General features: G+C 42.6%; 1 protein-coding gene across 2 annotated transcripts in view; it reads left to right on the plus strand.

Annotated features, from left to right (window-relative positions):
- Positions 1-20,037, plus strand: part of plch2a (phospholipase C, eta 2a) — a 371,794-nt gene that overhangs the window by 297,405 nt on the left and 54,352 nt on the right. For both annotated transcript variants that reach the window (XM_084333948.1, XM_084333949.1), the window contains 4 exons: positions 1,318-1,411; positions 2,622-2,825; positions 4,426-4,546; positions 15,343-15,514. In XM_084333948.1, the coding sequence (XP_084190074.1) occupies positions 1,318-1,411; positions 2,622-2,825; positions 4,426-4,546; positions 15,343-15,514 (591 nt within the window). The remainder of the gene's footprint in view (positions 1-1,317; positions 1,412-2,621; positions 2,826-4,425; positions 4,547-15,342; positions 15,515-20,037) is intronic.

Here is a 20,037-nt window from a genome sequence, read left to right on the forward strand (position 1 = left end):
CTTCTGAAGTGTGTGTTTGTATGTGCATTTGTTTTGAAATGATTCAACAATGCTTGTGTGTGTGTGTGCGTGCGCGTCTGAAGTGTGTGTGTGTGTGTGTGTGTGTGTGTGTGTGTACAGTGTGTGCATTTGTTTTGAAAGGATTCAGCAATGCGTGTGTGTGTGTGCATTCACTTTGAAAGGATTCAGAAACGCTTGTGTGTGTTTACCGTGTGTGTGTGTGTGTGTGTGTACCGTGTGTGTGCGTTTGGATTGAAAGGATTCAGCAATGCTTGTGTGTGTGTAGTAGCTGACTGTGGCAGAAGAAGTACCCTTATCCTTTACTGGAGTACAAGTAGTAATACCCTGATAAAATAGTACTCTGGTAAACAGAGTACACTTGATGATGCTTAAATGGTTGGTGGTCCAGTAACAACCCTCAAGACTTCCTCTATAAGTCGGCTGGCTCAAAGTTCATAAGCAGGATATTTTTCTACTGGACACACGGAGAGGAAATTGGTATCTATCTTCTTGTCTGACTCTGGAGAAGATAGTAAGCCCATTTCTCTTAATGTTGGCGTGTTCCTTTTTAAAGATACTGTTTTGAGTTCAAAATAATGTTGTGTGCATGTATCACATTCACCTCCCAATTTTCCCATTTCCAGATTGGATAAATTACATTATAGTGCTCAAATGCGACATCTAGTGGCTGAATGTTATCTCTAGCCCCTTTTAATTAATTGAGAAATGTATGCATAAAAGCCTATACATGCATGCAATATCTGAATCATCGTAAAACAATGACGTCGCATGGAGTCTCTACTCAAGAGTTTTGGTGAGCTGAAGAAAGCCTGGTAATTAGTGGTAATTAGTAATTAGTGGTCAGGGGCAGTGACTGTTATGCCAACAACTTGTTTCTGTGGAAACAAAACGCTGCCTCTCACTGCCCAGTCTACCCAGCTTACTCAGCCAATAAGCCCAGTTCATTCCCATGAATTAAGCTCTCACAAACGGCCTGCCCCAACGACCACCCACCCCCATTCAGAAAAACTTGCGCTGACAATGATTGACATGGATGGGAATCTGATCGACGGACTGGCTGGTTTAAAAAGGCCAGCTGCCGAGAGGGCAATCGGATTCCAGTCCGGCGGTGTGGGAGACAGTAGGGGAAGCTCTTCTAATTGGATTAGGGTTCACTTATCCAGCCCCACACTTCTCAAATGTTGAGTTTTGCGTTGATTTGGAGAGGGGGGTGTTAATATACACTGGATAAACACGGACGTAATCTTTCCACATGTATTCATTTGTTTTTTATTATCTTTTTTGGACTTCTTCTAGATGACCAAGGTGTCCAAGGACCATTGCTTGGAGATCGTCAGCAAATTTGAACCATGTCCCGAGAACCAGAACGACTTGGTCCTGGGCATTGATGGTAATTCCTCCTTATTCCCCTGTTTCACCTCTCGCTCCCCTCTTCACCTCGCTCCCCTGTGTTTGGATCGGAGCCCTTCTTTTAGTGGACTGGGAGTGGAAGGTGGCCATCATACAATTTTTTTTTTTTTTATATACTGATAGTCAGTCAGCTTCCTCTCGATACAAGTTGATACAGGTTGGTTGTGAACATGTTTTCCCACGAGACTGTTGGTTTGCAACATCCCTATGCTTTGAGTCTTTATTGATTTGTCTTTTTTTTTTTATATTCAGTGCCCTTGCCCTTGCTCTCCAAGGGGAGGGACATGTGCTGCTCTGCCTTGTTAAGAGTGCACCTCATTTATCTTCTGTCTCTAATTATATTGTTGCAGGGAAATTTCCCCTTTATAGGTCAAAGCAAGTCGACAGTAGTGAAATATATAAATAAATTAAATGTTTTGCATTACAGAAACGCTTGGAAGGCGAGTTAAAGTTGCACCAGTGTACTGTGTGTGTGTGCAAGGGGGGGGGGGGTGTTACATGGGTTATCTATGTTCAATTATATGTATCTATTAATTAGATCATGAGAGATTCAGTCAGAGTCTGTATTTGCTTCGTGTAATTGCAGTGTGTTTGTTCTGTGTAAGTGTGTTTATGTATTGTTCTTTAATGTGTTTTGGCAATATATTGTGATGAGTGTGAATGTATTTATGTTTTCATCATGTACATTATTGGACCACAGGAAGACTAGCTGTTGCTATGCAGAAGCTAATGGGGATCTCAATAAAACAAAATAACTAGTTACAAATTCTTGAAATACTTTCAAATTTCTAATAGATATTCCATAGTAAAGATACATCATGATCAAAGGTATTCAACAGTACATGCTTTAGTATGGATTTTTACAATATCGTCATCCGCAATATATACATACATATAATAATAATAATATAATAATAATAATAATAATAATAATTATATATAATAATTTGGGAGGGGAGTTCCAGAGGTGAGGGGCAGAGCAGCTGAAGGCACGTATATACACGGTATCAAAAAATTAAAAGAAAATACAATGAAATGGTACCATGACAATTGTATTACAAGGTATGGATGTAATTTGTACTACAAAACTAAACACAATCAGAAATACACCATCAAAACTACAAAGAATATAGTGATATGATATTTTGGCCATATTGCAGCTTTTATTCCATCTCGTCTCCTGTTTCCAGGCTTCACCAACTACATGCGCAGCCCAGCAGGTGACATCTTCAACCCGGAGCACTACGAAGTGGTTCAGGACATGACCCAGCCACTCTGCAACTACTTCATTGCCTCCTCCCACAACACCTACCTGATGGGAGACCAGCTCATGTCCCAGTCCAGGGTGGACATGTACGCGTGGGTGCTGCAGGCCGGGTGCCGCTGCGTAGAGGGTAGGACATTCCCTTGTCTTGGGTCTTTTCAGGGGGTAGAGTTGTAGTAGACTTGTTTTTTTATTCTCATGCTTACTACTACTACTTCGTGGGAAAACGATTTGGTTTTTAATAAGCAAGCATTTAAGCAATTGAGAAGCATTCGATTTAGAGAGGTCCTTCTTTATCTTTTGTCTTTAAGCATTCGATTTAATTTAACAAAGGACAATAACGTTGGAAATTAAATGACAGATTTCATAGTTTAGGCCCAGTCAACAAAATCCAATGTGAACTCTTGATATGATGTTATTATGATACTTGAGCCATAATATATAATAGTTATTCATAATGCTCTGTGATAGGATTTATTTGATAGTATTATACTGTGAGTGTGAGTGTGTGAGTGAGAGACCAGGGTAATCACATTGAGATTTCCATCTCTTGGCCAAGAAGGCAGCATACAGATCATTTTCACATTTATAACAACATTAAAAAATAAATGTAAAAAGATAGTAAGAGTACACAAATACTAAAGTACAGGAAGTCTTCACATTTCAATGAAAAATACTAAATTAAAAACACGAGCACTCCATGGTAAGCAGGTGTCAAATTCCTTCTTTAAAATGATCAATTCCAATGAGGGAATCTAACTTCAAATCCTTTTGAAATCTGTTCCAGGATTAAATATTTATAATGTAAAGAGTATCACTCTGTGCTCTTTCATTCAAAACCTTGACATAAGAATAAAAGCTATCTCAGTAATGGCCACCAACCCAATTTCCAATGTGATTAATTATATTCTTATCACATCTCTTATTGTAATATTCTCCCCACCCTAACTGGTGAGCAATTAGATGTGAAATCATGTGTAATTGCCAATTATTTATATGACACTTATACCCATGAAACAGTTTAGAGTTGACTTCCATTGGTTTGATGCATGTCTGGTGTTCAGGTGTGAGTGACTCCACGTTGGAAGGGTCTTGATTTTAACATTTGGTAAAAATATGTACAAAATGGCGAATTACATGGATGTTTCCGCCGAATAGAAAGGAATGCAATTGTGTGTGTATGTATATATATATATATATATATATATATTAGGGGTGGAACGGTTCACAAAACTCACGGTTCTGTTCATATCATGGTTTTGGGGTCATGGTTTTCGGTTCGGTATGAAAACATTGCCAATTCCATTAATATTTGGTGTATATATATATATATCATTATTTTAGTTTTGTCTTCAATGTACAGTATTCGCTGAAAGAATAAGTAACACATACTTGTCTATTATCAGTTATTTGTTCATTCTAGGTGGATCTTATAAGCGGGCATATCTGAATAACTTTTCTTCTCCTTCCAGTGTAATCAAACAGTTGTGGGCAGTTGGGTAACTTTACTCAGGAGGTGCATGCCTCTGTAGGCCTGGTATAGAATGCTGTTTTTGTCTTTTCTTGGGCATGTAGCAGTACATATTTCTACAATATGGCCAGTGATACGAGGTTACAAGATGGAAAAACCTCATGTAACAACTGTTTTAAGCTGAACAAGTCAACATTCAACGATTTGAACAAAGTTTGAAATTCAAAGATTTTTTAGCATTATCCTTCTTCCTGTGCAGTGGACTGCTGGGACGGACAAGACGGCGAGCCCATCGTGCACCACGGCTACACCCTGACCTCCAAGATCCTCTTCAACGATGTCATCGAGACCATCAACAAGTACGCCTTCGTCAAAAACGAGTAAGTGTGTAAGAGGGTTGGAGACATCCTGTAGTACGTCTCTCACTCAGGCCCTGTCCACACGAACGCAGGGTTGTATGTAACCGTGATTTAATGTGCGCAGTTGCACTGTTCGTCCACACGCAACCGGGTTTTTGGAACACTGCAACCGTGTTCTTTTACAACCGGAGTCCAGGGTGGAGTTTTGCGCTCATCCCGGTTGCAGTGGTTGCGTGTGGACATAGTAACCGAGATTATTTCCAGTGTTTACGGCAGAGCTGTCTTTCTCTGGTCTGCATCCCCTTAACAATTGTTTGTATTGAGCCGTATTGTATTGTATCCATTCTGCAATCTGTTAAATAAAGTTTTCATCCATTCATTCTACTAGTGTTAACATTACTAGTACAACCAATAGCAAGCGATATAACAACATTAACCAGACTGCTATATCAACAATGTTTGTGTCCAGCAAGATAGTCTCCCATGTGTAACGTTACTATGCTAATGTACGCTAGCCGCAATGCTAACTATTATAATGGCAAATCCCAATCACATTAGCATGTAAGCTAACAAAATCGGTGATCTTTTTGTGAGACTAAACTCTCTGCTCTTGGTGGTAAATTGTGTTGATGTTGGTTTTGTTTCATCAACAAATGAGGCAGAACACAGTGAATGTATCATTTTTTGTTTATTGCATGTTGTTCTTGCTGCAAACAATGAATGCTATGTTGCTAATGTTCAAGCGAGCAATTTAAAGATGGCGGGTTTCTGTTTTGAGCAGGACGTGTAGTGACTCGTTCAACTCTTCTGATTGGTTGAAAATGGCCTTCATGTTTGAACTACATCGCCACCTATTGCTTTTGGCATTGTACTACATGTATATTACATCAGTTTAAACCACCCGTGTGTACAGAGGTTTATTTTTTTGAAAAACCTCGGTGTCAAAATACCCGTGATCGTGTGGACTGGGCCTCATTGTGCTCTTTTCAACTCTTGCTACTCATCCATAAACACACACACACACACACACACACACACACACACACACACACACACACACACACACACACACACACACACACACACACACGTGTACACACACACGTGTACACACACACACACACACACACAGGCACGCACACACACACACACACACACACACATACACACACACACACACACACACACACGTGCACACGTACATACATACAAAATCAGGTATCTTCAGTTGTTAATTTGCACCCAGACAAAGATGGTGTAAAGGGGAGGTTCTACCAGTGAATAGGGAAAATAAATGTACACAATGAATATAGACAGAAAATGTATTATCTTTTGTATTATGACTTTCATTTATTTTAAATGTATAGCTATTGTGGTAGACGTCCTGTCTTAACACCTCCCCCACCTTTTCTTTGTATGTGGAATATCCATTTGTGTCTCCCCCTCCTCCCCCCTTCCTGGCTCACCCTGACATCCTGTCACCCTCCTCCCTCCTTCTCCAGCCCCTCCTGCCCCATATATCCTCCTATCTCCTTTTGGTCCGGACCTACGGTCTGGTCTTCTTAGCCAAATCTCTTTGATGTATTTGATCTAATAAATAAGCGACTAAGCTAATTTATTTCCACCACACTATACTCAAAATAGCTAACATGTCATGAACGGGTATATAATATAATATAATATAATGCATGTTTGTTAGAACACTTTTATTTTTCTCAGTGGATTTAAGTCTGAGTTCATTTTTAAATTTCAATGTGATGAATAACTAAATAGTTGGTCATTTACAGAGGGGTTTTACAAAATGTCGTATTTATATCATGAGTTAGCAGCACTCCTTTGTGTTTTCAAATGATAAACCAAAACAGGGGCCGTCTATATTCATTCAATCTTTATTTCAACTTGAGAAATTAATTGAGGACAAGCCCTCATTTTCAATGACGCAGATCATACTGTACATGCATAATGGTGTATGTAAAATAAATTAAATTAACTGCAGAGTATGGTGGTATGGTTGGTGATTAAGGATTTAAACTGACCAAAGGATACATTCACATTTACATTTATATACCAAAGTATTGAGTTTGTTGTATGATGTTTCACAGGAACACAGTGTAAGCCAACCTTTGAATCATGTGCCATAGGGTCCAGATGTCAATTATGGCTTTATATAGAAACCGATACAAATGCAACACTCGCCTCACTGCAAGGGAGGACCATCCAACTCTACTGCACAGGTCACAATGGTGAGCACCATAGCCATCACTGGTGATGCATCTAAAGGCATAAGAGTGGAAGACTCCTAATCCAACACAGACAAGAAAACTGTCTTTATGCTAATCATAGGGAAGCTAGCTCTATTCCTATATAAGAAGCCAATCCTTTGCTGCATTTTACGGGGCAAGAACGCCCACATGATATTCAAATGTTAATTTTTCATCAAGCCAAATACCAAGGCATTTATATTCTGAGACTCTTTCAATATCAGACCCATTCACAGTAGATATATGCAGCAAGTCATTGTAAACGATAGCTTTGGCTTCAGAAAACAACATGTGATCTACTGTGATCAGTCAGACATCAGGTGCGCTCCCCCACTTCCAAAAATAGCATTACAACACTGTATAGGTGTAATTTCACAGTTGCAGTGGTTGAAAAATCATGTGCGTCTGTCTGTGTGTGTGGCTTTTATTGGTGTGTGGGAAATTAGGTTTAGGGCTATATGCGCATACCGTAATTCCTCTAATAGTAACCGGTATTCAATTAAAAACCGGGTCTCTATTAATGACCGGGTGCGCTCTTGAGCTAAGCAATTATAAGCCGGCCTCCTAATACAAGCCGGGTTTCATGTATATTAGAGGAATTACGGTATTTCCCTCAACGGATTTACCATAGGCAATATATTTTGTTATTGTTGTTATATGCTGGCCTGGCTGTGCAGTAAATACCATATGGTATGGTGTTAATGTTTACCAAGAGAGTAAGCCTACCTCAGAATTGTATAAAACGAAGTTATTATTATTATACCAGTATTGTGATTGCACTATTTTACTTTATTTTACTTTTTTTGACCACCTGTAATTGCACTGTTTACTACCGTATTTCATACAGTACTTGGTTTCAATCAATGAACCCAGTACATTTTACTGGGTTCAAACTGACACAAAATGTTGATTTATTCATTATGATCTGTTTGAAAATTAGAAATATAGGCCTCTCTCTTATACATGCCTCCTCCTAATACAAGCCTGGTATCCGCTACAGTTGAAACAAATACAAGCCGGGGTTACTATTAGAGGAATTACGGTACATGCTGTCACTATGCATTACGATGCTCTTAAGCTATAGTATAGTGGGCCCAATCATCCGGAACCCATAGACTGACTAGAGGGAGAGGCTCTAGAGCAGTGGTTCTCAACCTTTTTACACCAAGAATGTAGCTGGCTCTCCAAGTACCACCATATGACCGACGTTAATTCAGCTATGCACAGTTCACGCAGGAGGCAAATGTATTCCTAATAACATTATTTATTGTTAACGTTTGTCAGACACAGCCACAATGTACAAAGGGGTAGCACTAGAACTAGCAAACTCTTCCACACAATTCTCACATAGCAAGTGAGAAAATTAAGAACAACTGTATTTCAGCAAATGTACTTAATTCAAACACACACTCCTCTCTCTCACACACACATACTACACACTCTATCACACACAGTAAGTGACACACACACAGTGAGAACATTAATAACAGAATAATAACCATCATTATCACACAGTAAATGAGAACATTATGAACAAAATAACAACTGTACAGTATTTCATCCAAACTCTCTCACTCTGTCTCACCTCTTTTTGTTACAAAGACTTAATTTCCTGCATTCTGGTGCAGCAATTTTTTTTTTATTTATCTTTTCCCCCCTCCATTTTCCTCCAATTTTCTCCCATCCCAATGTTAGTCGTTATGCCAATTCCCAATCCCCTTCCTGGTCGCTGCGCACTTACCCCCCACAGTCGGTCTGGGAGAGTGGAGGCTATCATGTGCTTCCTCCGACACACGTCCAGCCAATCAACCGCTTCTTTTCACCTGGCAGCGCGGATTCTCATTGAGAGGGCGTAGCGTGTGGAAGGATCACACTATCCCACTCAAGTCCTATCCGCGCTTAGCAGGCGCCCCGACGGAACTGTAGGAGTCGCTGTTTACAACGACCCGGACCCACCCCGCCAGCTTCTCCCACCCTCTAATACTGCCAATTGTATTAGTGTGAACGGCCAGCCAAGCTGTGAGCTGGATTCGAACAGGCGAATCTAGCCGCTCCGGGGTTTGGTGACGAACGCAATCTCCGTTACGCCACCTGACCGCCCAGTGCAGCAATTTTTTAAATGTTACCCTTTAACACATCCACCGCCATAAACGGCGTACGACGGGTTTGCTGATCATGCGAATTCCGCCAAGCCACGGCGTACGACGTTATTGAGATCATATTTCATTTTTTCGCCATGGTATTCATAATTCCGCCACCCAGCCTCAGCTGAGACAGTGGGACTCTGCACAACCGTGCAACGCTTCAATACCGCCGCCTGGTGGATGATCGGGCGAGTTACAACCGGAAATGGATCTCTGGTGATCTCGGTGCATCTGGGAAATCCGTCCGGCAGTCACATATTATTGCAGGACTCTAGACACACATCCGTGTATATGGATCGCTGCCATAACTCAATAATCGATATGATTTGGGCGTTTATTGCGCCATACAAACCGGAAATTGATCTAGTCGATCGACGTCAAATAAGCGGGATCTTTTTCCTCCAGTCTCATCGGCGAACGGTAAGAGGACAGTAACGTTACTTTCAGCTTGATTGTTTATTATTTTCAATGCAAACCGCTCTGATCAATATATCACCCATACTACATAAAGCATTTACTGACGATCACGGAATTATAAACGACCCCCCCCCCCCCCCCTTTCATCCGCGCATGATGAGTCATAACGTTTTGGGATCGTATTCAGTTGGATTTTTTAATATAGCGTGTATTGCGAATAAACTGCAATCGATAATCTATATTATGCGTTTAGGCCTATAACTAGCGTTCTAGGAATTACTGCAGAAAACGATAAAAACATACTTATATTAGACGGTATTTTCGTTTGATATATATATATATATATATTTTTCATATATGAATGAAAAAGTATAACGTTCCTACATCCTGAACGATAGATAATCGATGTTGAATGGGCCATAGTAATGTCAATTTAGCAATACAATTTAAAAAGTTATAGCCCTGCAAAGAAGGTGAACATCTCCATAGGCTTAGACTGGTGGCAGTGATCATACATTGATCGATAGAAGTGTGGCAGTTAATGTGTTAAATGCCAGTGTTTGTGATGAGCATCACAAATTATTGAAAAAAAAAATAATACAAAATACACAAAAAGGTAAATATCTTCAATATATCAAATGCAAATTGCATTTTTCTGGGGGGGATTATTAAAGGCTAGCATAATGTCAATGATTAGCAACAACACTGATTTAGATGGATTTTTTGTTTTTTTGTAATGTCAGATTGAAAGAAATACTCACTCTTACCATTAGGGAACTAAATTGTCCTCTTCAAAACCGCCATACAAATATTATATGCTGAAATCTTTTTCCACTTTTTATTTCAGAAATATTTGATTAACCACCACATATTCAATACATTTTTGAATTGTAACCCTTTAAATGCCAGTTTGTGTGATGGCATCACAAATTATTGTTAAAGAAACACACAAAAAGTGAAATATTTTCAATAATCAAATGCAAATGGGGGGGATTAATACAGGGTAGCATGTGTCAATGATTAGCAACAACACTGATTTTTATGGATTTTTTGTTTTTTGTAATGTCAGATTTAACAACAACTCTTTTCAGAAAAGTGGGAGTACCGGCATTTCATTTTTTATCTGACATTACAAAAAAAACAAAAAAAATAAAAATGGTTATGATCAGGGCTGAAGTTGAATAAAAGATTTATGACTGTTTAGACTGCATTACTCTCTGTCACAGTGATCTCTTGGTTGTTCCCCACTTAGGTTATCTAACTATCGCGCCACAGCAACTAGAAACACTTGGCCTGGCCGCGTGTATGCTTTTACCAACGCAGTTGTGTTTCCGGGTTCCCGTTTTGCGCTCTGATTGGCCACTGACCTACACGCGTACGCCCCCCTCGCTATCGCGTGAGATATGAAGACAAATTTAACTGGGTATAGGAAGGTGCTACGATACGAGCCGCAAATTGAACATGCAGTGAGTCTGCGACAACAACCCAATAATAAACACTCGAAACAGCTATTACCAGACAATTACAACAGCAGTGGTGCCTGCTTCAAATGTCACGTATTATAGGCTATAAGCCCGTGTAGATCTATTCGGAATAATAAACATCGCCACCCTCTAGCAAAACATGACACAATGTGATCCTATCTCCGATAGAGCGGCTGGTCGCAGAGACGCGAGTTGAACGAACACATCGGGAGGAGAATGAATTAATTAATTATTTAACAGATTGCAGAATGGGTACAATACAGAGTCCTCAGCAGTAAGAGAACTAGGGTTCTCCCCTGGGTCCTCAGCAGTAAGATAACTAGGGTTCTCCCCTGGGTCCTCTGCAGTAAGAGAACTAGGGTTCTCCCCTGGGTCCTCTGCAGTAAGAGAACTAGGGTTCTCCCCTGGGTCCTCTGCAGTAAGAGAACTAGGGTTCTCCCCTGGGTCCTCTGCAGTAAGATAACTAGGGTTCTCCCCTGGGTCCTCAGCAGTAAGAGAACTAGGGTTCTCCCCTGGGTCCTCTGCAGTAAGAGAACTAGGGTTCTCCCCTGGGTCCTCAGCAGTAAGAGAACTAGGGTTCTCCCCTGGGTCCTCTGCAGTAAGAGAACTAGGGTTCTCCCCTGGGTCCTCTGCAGTAAGAGAACTAGGGTTCTCCCCTGGGTCCTCTGCAGTACACCCAGTCGAGCCTGAGACCGACTGAATGACCTGCAAAGGACGGACACAGTGACACACAGAGATACCTTCCCTTATAGTTAGATGAAGGCTGTATGTGTCTCATCACGTAGCTGACAGACAGGTGCAGGACACACATTCTGGCATTCCTTGTAGCGTCACAGGAGAGGAGAAGCACTGGAGCAAGTGTTTCCACATGACTGTTCTCACAGCTGGAGCAGGCACGTGCACACACACACACACATACACACACACACACTATATGGATACAAAAACATACACACATGTGCACTCTCAAATAAACCTATAGTATGTACACACACACATACATACATACTAAGGCTGTCAAAGTTAACACAGTATTAACGCGTTAACGCACAATTCTATGAGATGAGGAAGGGGCAAGAGAGAAAGAGCTGGGAGAGTGTGTGTGAGAGAGAGGGGGGGGGGGCGGCGGTGTGATCTTTCCTGTGACAAAATGGCATCCAATGTAATAAAAAAAGTCAATCAACGAACTCGATTCTTATACCGGATCTCCTCCCTGGTAAACAAGAATACCCTGAAGACTCTGGCAGGAGCACTCATTCAAGGGTACTACGACTATGCTTGCACCTCATGGTACCAAAGCACCTCAAAGGCACTAAAAACCAAATTACAAACATCTCAAAACAAACTAGTCAGACTACTGCTTGACCTGACTCCTAGAACCCACCTCACCCCTGCACACTTTGCCAACCTAGGATGGCTTAGAGTAGACGACAGAGTACAGCAACTTGCAATGGGCCTGGTCTACAAGATACACTACACGACCAAGGTACCCATGTACATGTCAAAATACTTCCCAAAGGTCAGTGAATACCATGATCACAACACCAGAGGGAGCTCCACAAATCATGTAAAACCCAGATTCGGCTCAAACAAGGGACTAAACACGTTTCGCAATTATGCCACAACAATGTGGAACGCCCTACCCAAAGCTGTAAAGGAATGTGAATCACTACCCACCTTCAAAAACACTCTCAAAGAACACCTACGGGAGACTGCAATTCAAAACTGGCCCCTACAAATGTCCTAACCCAGTTGTACAATAAAGACCAAGCATGGCTTTGTCAGTATTCCAATGTACCCAACCCCCCCTACCTCCAATGTACAGCCCCACCCAACCCCACCCCACCTACCCAACCTCCTCCAATGTACAGTTTCTATGTCAAATGTAGGTCAGTATTCCAATGTACAGTGCCCCCCCCTACCCACCCCCCCCCCCCCCCCCACACCTCCAATGTACAGCCCCACCCCACCTACCCAACCTCCCCCAATGCACAGTTTCTATGTCAAATGTATATACACTATTTTTATGGATTTTTTTAGTATCACAAACAGTACTGTATTTGAAAATCTGGTATGTCATAAATGTATAGATGTAGCAGTACTGTCTATCTGTATGTCGTGTGTGTCATATGATGAATTGAAAATGGAGGACCCTGATGGAAACAAGACGAAAGTCTTTCTCAGGTCTGCATCCTCTTAACAATTGTATGTATTGAGCTGTACTGTACTGTACCCATTCTGCAATCTGTTAATAAACTTTTCAATCAATCAATCAATCAAGTCCTCAGCCCTTGTGTGGTTGAATGTAACAAGTTCCTAACGTTTTCTTTCCCCTATTATTTCATGCACACTTTATTCATTGTTTTAAATTATTATTTTATTTTAAGTTATTTTGTGCATCACTCTGTTTTGAATTTGATGCTAATTTGCAATGCAAGAGGGTCATCCTTTTGTGTTAAATGGCTGCATAAAGCAAGCATTTGCATGTTGATAAGAGTATTAAAACTTGGAGTGGGGTCTTGTGGGTTCGAGGTGCGGGGGGTGGGGTTCTTTGGGACATGGGAGGTAACAGGCTTGGCTTGGTGGGGGGAAGTCCCCTGCCCGCGTGAATACTTTCCCTAAGCCAGTTGTACTTTTGCGCGATCTGATTGGCCACTGACGTTTCTGGTCATGTGACATGTGCGCCAATCATGGGACGGCAAGTTCTGCCACCGGTTAAGCTTAGGCACTCTTTTGAAGTTGGTTAAGGTTAGAGTTTGTCTTAGAGCAGGGCGATAGAACACCAGCCCTGATTCCAAACTCTAACCTTAACCAACTTCGAAAGAGTCGCCTAAGCTTAACCAGTGATAAACTAGGCGTTAGGTAGTTTGCAGGCTGTTACACCCGGAAATAGGCGCGGAACTTGCCGTCCCACGATTGGCGCACATGTCACATGACCAGAAACGTCAGTGGCCAATCAGATTGCGCAAAAGTACAACTGGCTTAGGGAAAGTATTCACGCCCCCTGCCCTCTCCTCTACTGGGCCAGGCCCAATCAATTCAAGGGACCGTGTCGCTGGGGCCCGGCTCCGTGTATAGCGGTCCTGGGATATGGGGGAGTCCTATCTCTCGGGGTGGATGGAGGGAGGGGGGGGGGTCCCTCTTATGGGGGTCTGGGCTGGCTATATGTTTGATGTTGTTTAAAGTGTTGTCTAAATGTTGTATGTCTAAATGTAAAAAAAAAATTTTTTTGAAAAATATCCGTTTTACGGTAGATAATTTTTTTTTAAAATAAAAATGCGATTAATTTGCGATTAATCACGAGTTAACTATGGACACTCATGCGATTAATCAGATTAAATATTTGTATCGATTGACAGCACTAATACATACATATACACTCACATCCATACACACGTACACTCTCTTAAACACTTATAGTATGTACTGTACACAAACAGACACACACACCACCTCAGTAGAAGAAGTATGTGTGTGTGTGTGTCCGCGGGTGTGTGTGTGTCCGCGCGCGTGTGTGTGTCCGCGCCCTGACGTGTGTTTCTTTTTTAAACAAAATGACTCGCTGCAGATAATTGTCTGAAAGGAGATGGTGAGAAGGCTGCGTTCAACATCAAAGAATTAGCATGGTTTTACAGCAGCCTTCTTTAAAGGAAAATCTGAAGGAAATTAGAATTAAGAGGCTTTTCTCTGAGCATGTACAGTAAAAACACCAAAGCCTATAATAACTCTGCCAGCACTCTGCCTGCTCTTTAACACTGCTCTTTCTGACGAACCGAACCACTTTTCACACCATGCAAATGGGAAAAGCTGAAGCTCTTTCTATGGGTCTGTACATTTAGCTCAGACCTTTCTGAGTTGTCATTCATCATATCTGGAGTTTGGCCTGCGTTTACAGAGGGTTTCACCCACATCAGCTGATCACATGGTCTTTGTCTGCAGCCGTCTCCCTTTTCACCCTCACTAGGGTGTTGCTAGGCGGTTGCTAAGGTGTTCCAGGTGGTTGCTAGGGTGTTGCTAAGCGATAGGTTGTTGCTAAGGTGTTCTAGGTGCTTGCTAGGCTACTGGTGAACGTGGAGAAACACTGAAAGGTCCCATATTGTAGAAAATGGGTTTTGCCTAACGTACTGTATAGATTTGGCTGCTAGCCTAGTTGTTGGTCAAACATGTGTTGAAAAGATGTAAAAATAGTGGACCTTTTTGAAAGCAGTCCCTCTGCTGTGTCGAAACAGTTCACATTTACATTTACATTTCCCCCAACATGTATTTTATTTTCAGAGATGTCAAGAGCTCAGTGGAAGCTCATAGCCCTTGAGAATGAATTAATGAAATGTATAAACAACTCTGATAAAGGGATGACTTGAAGGATAATACCAGTGTTATTTAATCTAGGCAGCCCCTCTCCCCCTTTACATTATTATTGGTAGTGTCCGTCTCCATAATCTCTATATCCCATTGAAAGATGATAAATGATCAAGTGGAATTATCGGTCAACGTCCTTCCCCCCCCACCAGCTACCCGGTGATCCTGTCCATCGAGAACCACTGCAGCGTCCCTCAGCAGAAGAAGATGGCCCAGTACCTGGTGGAGATCCTCGGGGACCAGCTGGACCTATCCAACGTCAAGGCCGAAGAGTCGGGCCACTTGCCTTCACCAGAGACCCTCAAGGGAAAGATCTTAGTTAAGGTAAAATCACACTCAAACCTACAGCAAATTAACCGGATCTGCTTTTATTTCAAATAAATATGAAAAGACACATCAAATCCCAAAACAAACATAGAATTGTCTGCTTTATTGAAATGTTCACTGCAGTAGTCTGTTACTATACTAAAACATAAGTATGATATTTAGACTAGGTCCCCAAAATTAATGGAAGTGAATGAAGAGCCGGACACCTGGGAGGAATGGTGGTGTTGACAGTGGAGCAGTGGTCGCTAGCGTACTAGTAGATGACTTTTTTAGATAGAGGCAAGACTGCAGATTTTTGGCAAGTTCTACTAACGTGAAATATCCCTTTAAGTCAGTTGTTATGAAACAACTGACACACAAGAGACTCACAGACTACCTCATTAGAAAGGCAGTAAAAAGGTGATAATCCTATTGACAGATAACACAATCTGGACATTGCTGGGAAAAATCTCTTGACTTATATGACTGACGTCACGACAATAGAACAATGACTTTAGAAGAACATGGGCTGTCCCTAGTGGTCGAGGTAAATTACTCTGAATCCATCATTTCAATTGACCAGTTTTCTTTTCTTTTCGTTTTACGTTTCCTCCTACACTGCCAGGCCAAACTTCAAAAAAGGAGGCGGTTGATTTTTAAATAACTTTGACTACAATACATCTGGAGATGCCTTGCATGGCTGGGGGAAGTCAGTTGAAGATGGGATGGAGCGTGTCTGTGTCCTGATGGCTGACAACAAGCTAGCCTGTCCCCTGCTCAGATTTGCATCTGTGGCTGAAGGTCAAGCTTGAGGTTGTCCCCCTCTAGTCCCCCTCTCTTGGAGGGGCCTTCACTCACCATGAGGATAATTTAACTGGCAGACATTTCACCCGTAATACATTTTGAATTGGTCTTTGCCCCAGATTTTGAGTTAGCTACTCCATTTTCCAAAGAACAGATTTTTTTTAGCTCCTAAAAAACAAACTGTTACACACCAACTATATACGGCAATCTATTAACTTGAACATTTTATTTTCTAAACACTATGTGTCAGGCTTTGGAGCCAGGCTATTTGTTTTAATTGTCATTGTTTTACTGAACTGTATTTAACACGACTAAGTGTTCTTCAGATGGTCTTTTGTTCTTCTGCGTTGTTATCTTCCCACCTACCGACACGATGCAGACATGTACAGAGTTCTGGAATAAAGCACGTCTAACAACTAACATCTGCTCCGAATGGGGTCCCTAGGACAAAATCTTCTGCAATACAGTTTTGCAGTCTAATGTGTATCAATTTGGGGCTCCGCGACGTGGAAAGGTTTGGGAACTCGTATGTTGTGCACAGTGGAGGGAAACCCAATCTTGCGGTGACCCCTGTGTTGATCTTAGTACCTCTTGAACCTGCACTGCACCGCTGTGAAGTAAGGGTGCGCTGCATTTACAACACAAGCCAAAATTAGAGCAACACGGCAAGTTCTAGACAGGCCAATACCAATAGGGTATTGGAGTATTGTAATACTAGTGTTGGAGAATTAACCCCAATAAATACCAACTCTCATACAAAGACTGACATGTATCCTATACAGTAAAGCAAAGTGACTGGAGCCCACTTTCGGTGGCTTCGAAACCGTGCAGAGTTGACTGTTTTAAAGCACCCCACACGATTGTGTGTGTGTGTTTACAAGGCCCTAAATCTACACTATTGGCCTATATATCCCCTATTGTGACAAACCTGGTGGGGTTCAGGCTCACCACGGTTCAAATACAAACAAATTTGAATGTCCACACGAGAGCAATATCAATCAATACAAGTATTTATTGAATTCAGGGCAGAATCCAGAGGGAAAAAACAAAAGAATGGTCATGATTCAGTCCGAGGGTCAAAAACACAAAACAGGCTCGCCGACAGAAAAAGGGATTGTTCACAATTCAGGGTAGTCGTCCAGTCCAGGGTCAGTACACAAGGGGGTATCTCAGCCAGTCCATGGTCCAGTACACAAAGAACACCTACTCGCCTTTACCTCTCCTCTTACTACTGTACCTCTCACCTTCACAAGGACTGAACTGACGCTGCTCTGATGGCTGCCTTTCTGATCGCTCCGTCGAGACTGTGCTTTCTTTTGTTAATTTTTATAGTATTAGGAGTTTTATTTGCACCAACTGTTGGTGCATTATATGTGTATGACCGTCAGTCACGGATCCAATTCCAGAGGGACATTCGGGATTGTAACGTCCTCTGTTTCACAGAAACTTGGCGGAGTCCAGATGTCCCGAATCACGCAATAGAACCGGCAGACCACTTCTTCGTTCTCCGCAAGGACCGGACGGCAGAAGAGTCACTAAAGACGAGAGGAGGCGGCATTGCCTTCATGATAAACAAGGAGTGGTGCGATTTAGGCAACACAAAGGAACTGTCTAACCACTGCTCCCCAGACCTGGAGTTTATCACGATAAAATGTCGACCCTTCTTCCTCCCAAGAGAGTTAACGTCCATCATCCTCATCGGAGTGTACATTCCACCACACGCGAACACTGGGGTCGCACTTTCAAAACTTCACGACGAGGTAAACAAACTCCAGGCAGCTAATGTTGACGCCGCCATTTTGGTTCTGGGTGATTTTAACAGCGCGCGTCTTAAAAAGGTGCTGCCGAATTTCTATCAGCATGTGACCTGTCCCACCAGAGGCGAGAACATATTAGACCATGTATACTCGCAATTTAAGAATGGGTACAAGTCACAGGCTCTTAGTCCATTCGGTAAAAGCGATCACGCTGCAATATTTCTTTTGCCAAAGTACAAACAAAGTCTCAAGCGAACGCCGGTGGTCTCGCGAGAGGTTAAGCGTTGGGCCGTGACGTCAGAGGAGTCACTCCAAGCTGTACTGGGAAGTACAGACTGGAGTGTATTCCGTGATAACACAGCCAATATTAACGAATACACCGAAACGGTGATTGACTATGTCTGTACTCAGGTAGAAGAAACAATCCCCTCCACCTAAATTAAAATCTACCCAAATCAAAAGCCCTGGGTAGACAAATCCGTCCGTGAGGCTCTGAAAGTGCGCACATCAGCATACAACACCGGGCTGGTGACAGGCAACATGGAAGAACACAAGATGGCAAGATACAACGTCAGGAGAGCAGTAATAGAGGCAAAACGGCGTTACAGGGATAAAGTTGAACTTCAGTTTGAACAGGCTGACTCTAGAGGCATGTGGCAGGGCCTCAGAACAATGACAGACTACAAAGGAACCCCCCTCAAACTGAACAGTGACATCTCCTTAGCAAATTATCTCAATTCCTTCTATGCGAGGTTTGAGGCTGTGAATAACAACACCAGCCTACAAACCACGGCAATGGGGGGGGGGGGGGGTCTGCTGATGGAGACTCAGTGTTCAGGGTAACAGAGCATGAGGTGAGACGGATCTTTAAAAAAGTGAATATCAGGAAGGCAGCAGGACCGGACGGCATCCCCGGCCGCGTCCTAAAAGTCTGTGCCGACCAACTGGCCCCGGTATTCACTGACATCTTCAACCTGTCCTTGGAACAGGCTGTCATCCCCACCTGTCTGAAGAAGTCCACCATCATCCCTGTACCCAAAAAATCTACGCCCGCTTGCCTCAACGACTACCGCCCTGTAGCCCTCACCTCCATAGCCATGAAGTGCTTTGAGAAGCTAGTGAAGGGCTACATCTGTTCCTCCCTCCACATCAACCTGGACCCTCTGCAATTTGCATATCGCCCCAACAGGTCCACGGAGGACGCCATAGCCCATGTGCTGCACACAGCAGCATCACATCTGGACAAGAGGCAGGGGAACTATGTGAGAATGCTGTTCATCAACTACAGCTCAGCATTCAATACCATAGTCCCCTCCAAACTCATAGCCAAGCTCAGGGACCTGGGCTTGAACTATGACCTGTGCCAGTGGGTCTTGGACTTCCTGACGGGCAGACCCCAGGTGGTAAGAGCCGGCAACTGCACCTCCTCATCCATCACGCCCATAAATAGCTCTGTCACATTAACCGAGGAGTTGAACCATTTCTATGCCCGGTTCGACAGAGCAAACAGGGACCAAATAGTACAGCCCCTCCCCCCCAGCGGCACAGCCCCCGTCCTGAGCCACCATGAAGTCAGGTGTTGCCTCCGGAATACCAACCCAAGGAAGGCAGCAGGACCTGATGGAGTGGTGGGCCGCATACTGAAGGAGTGTGCGGACCAGTTGACGGAGGTCTTCACAGATATATTTAATCTTTCCCTGCTACTATCATATGTCCCAGCATGCTTCAAAACATCCACAATTATACCAGTACCCAAGCAGTCAGTTGTCACGTGCCTGAATGATTACAGACCCGTGGCACTCACCCCCCTCCCTGCTAAATGTCTAGAGAAACTGGTCAGGAAACACATTACATCCATCATTCCGGCCTCCTTTGACCAATACCAGTTTGCTTACAGGCAGAACAGATCAACTGAAGATGCTATAGCCATTGTGCTTCATACCGCCCTAGAACACCTAGAGAAGAAAAACACCTACGTAA

Source organism: Notolepis coatsorum (assembly GCF_963971535.1).
Source record: "Notolepis coatsorum genome assembly, chromosome: 17".
In the NCBI taxonomy this organism is placed as follows: Eukaryota; Metazoa; Chordata; class Actinopteri; order Aulopiformes; family Paralepididae; genus Notolepis; species Notolepis coatsorum.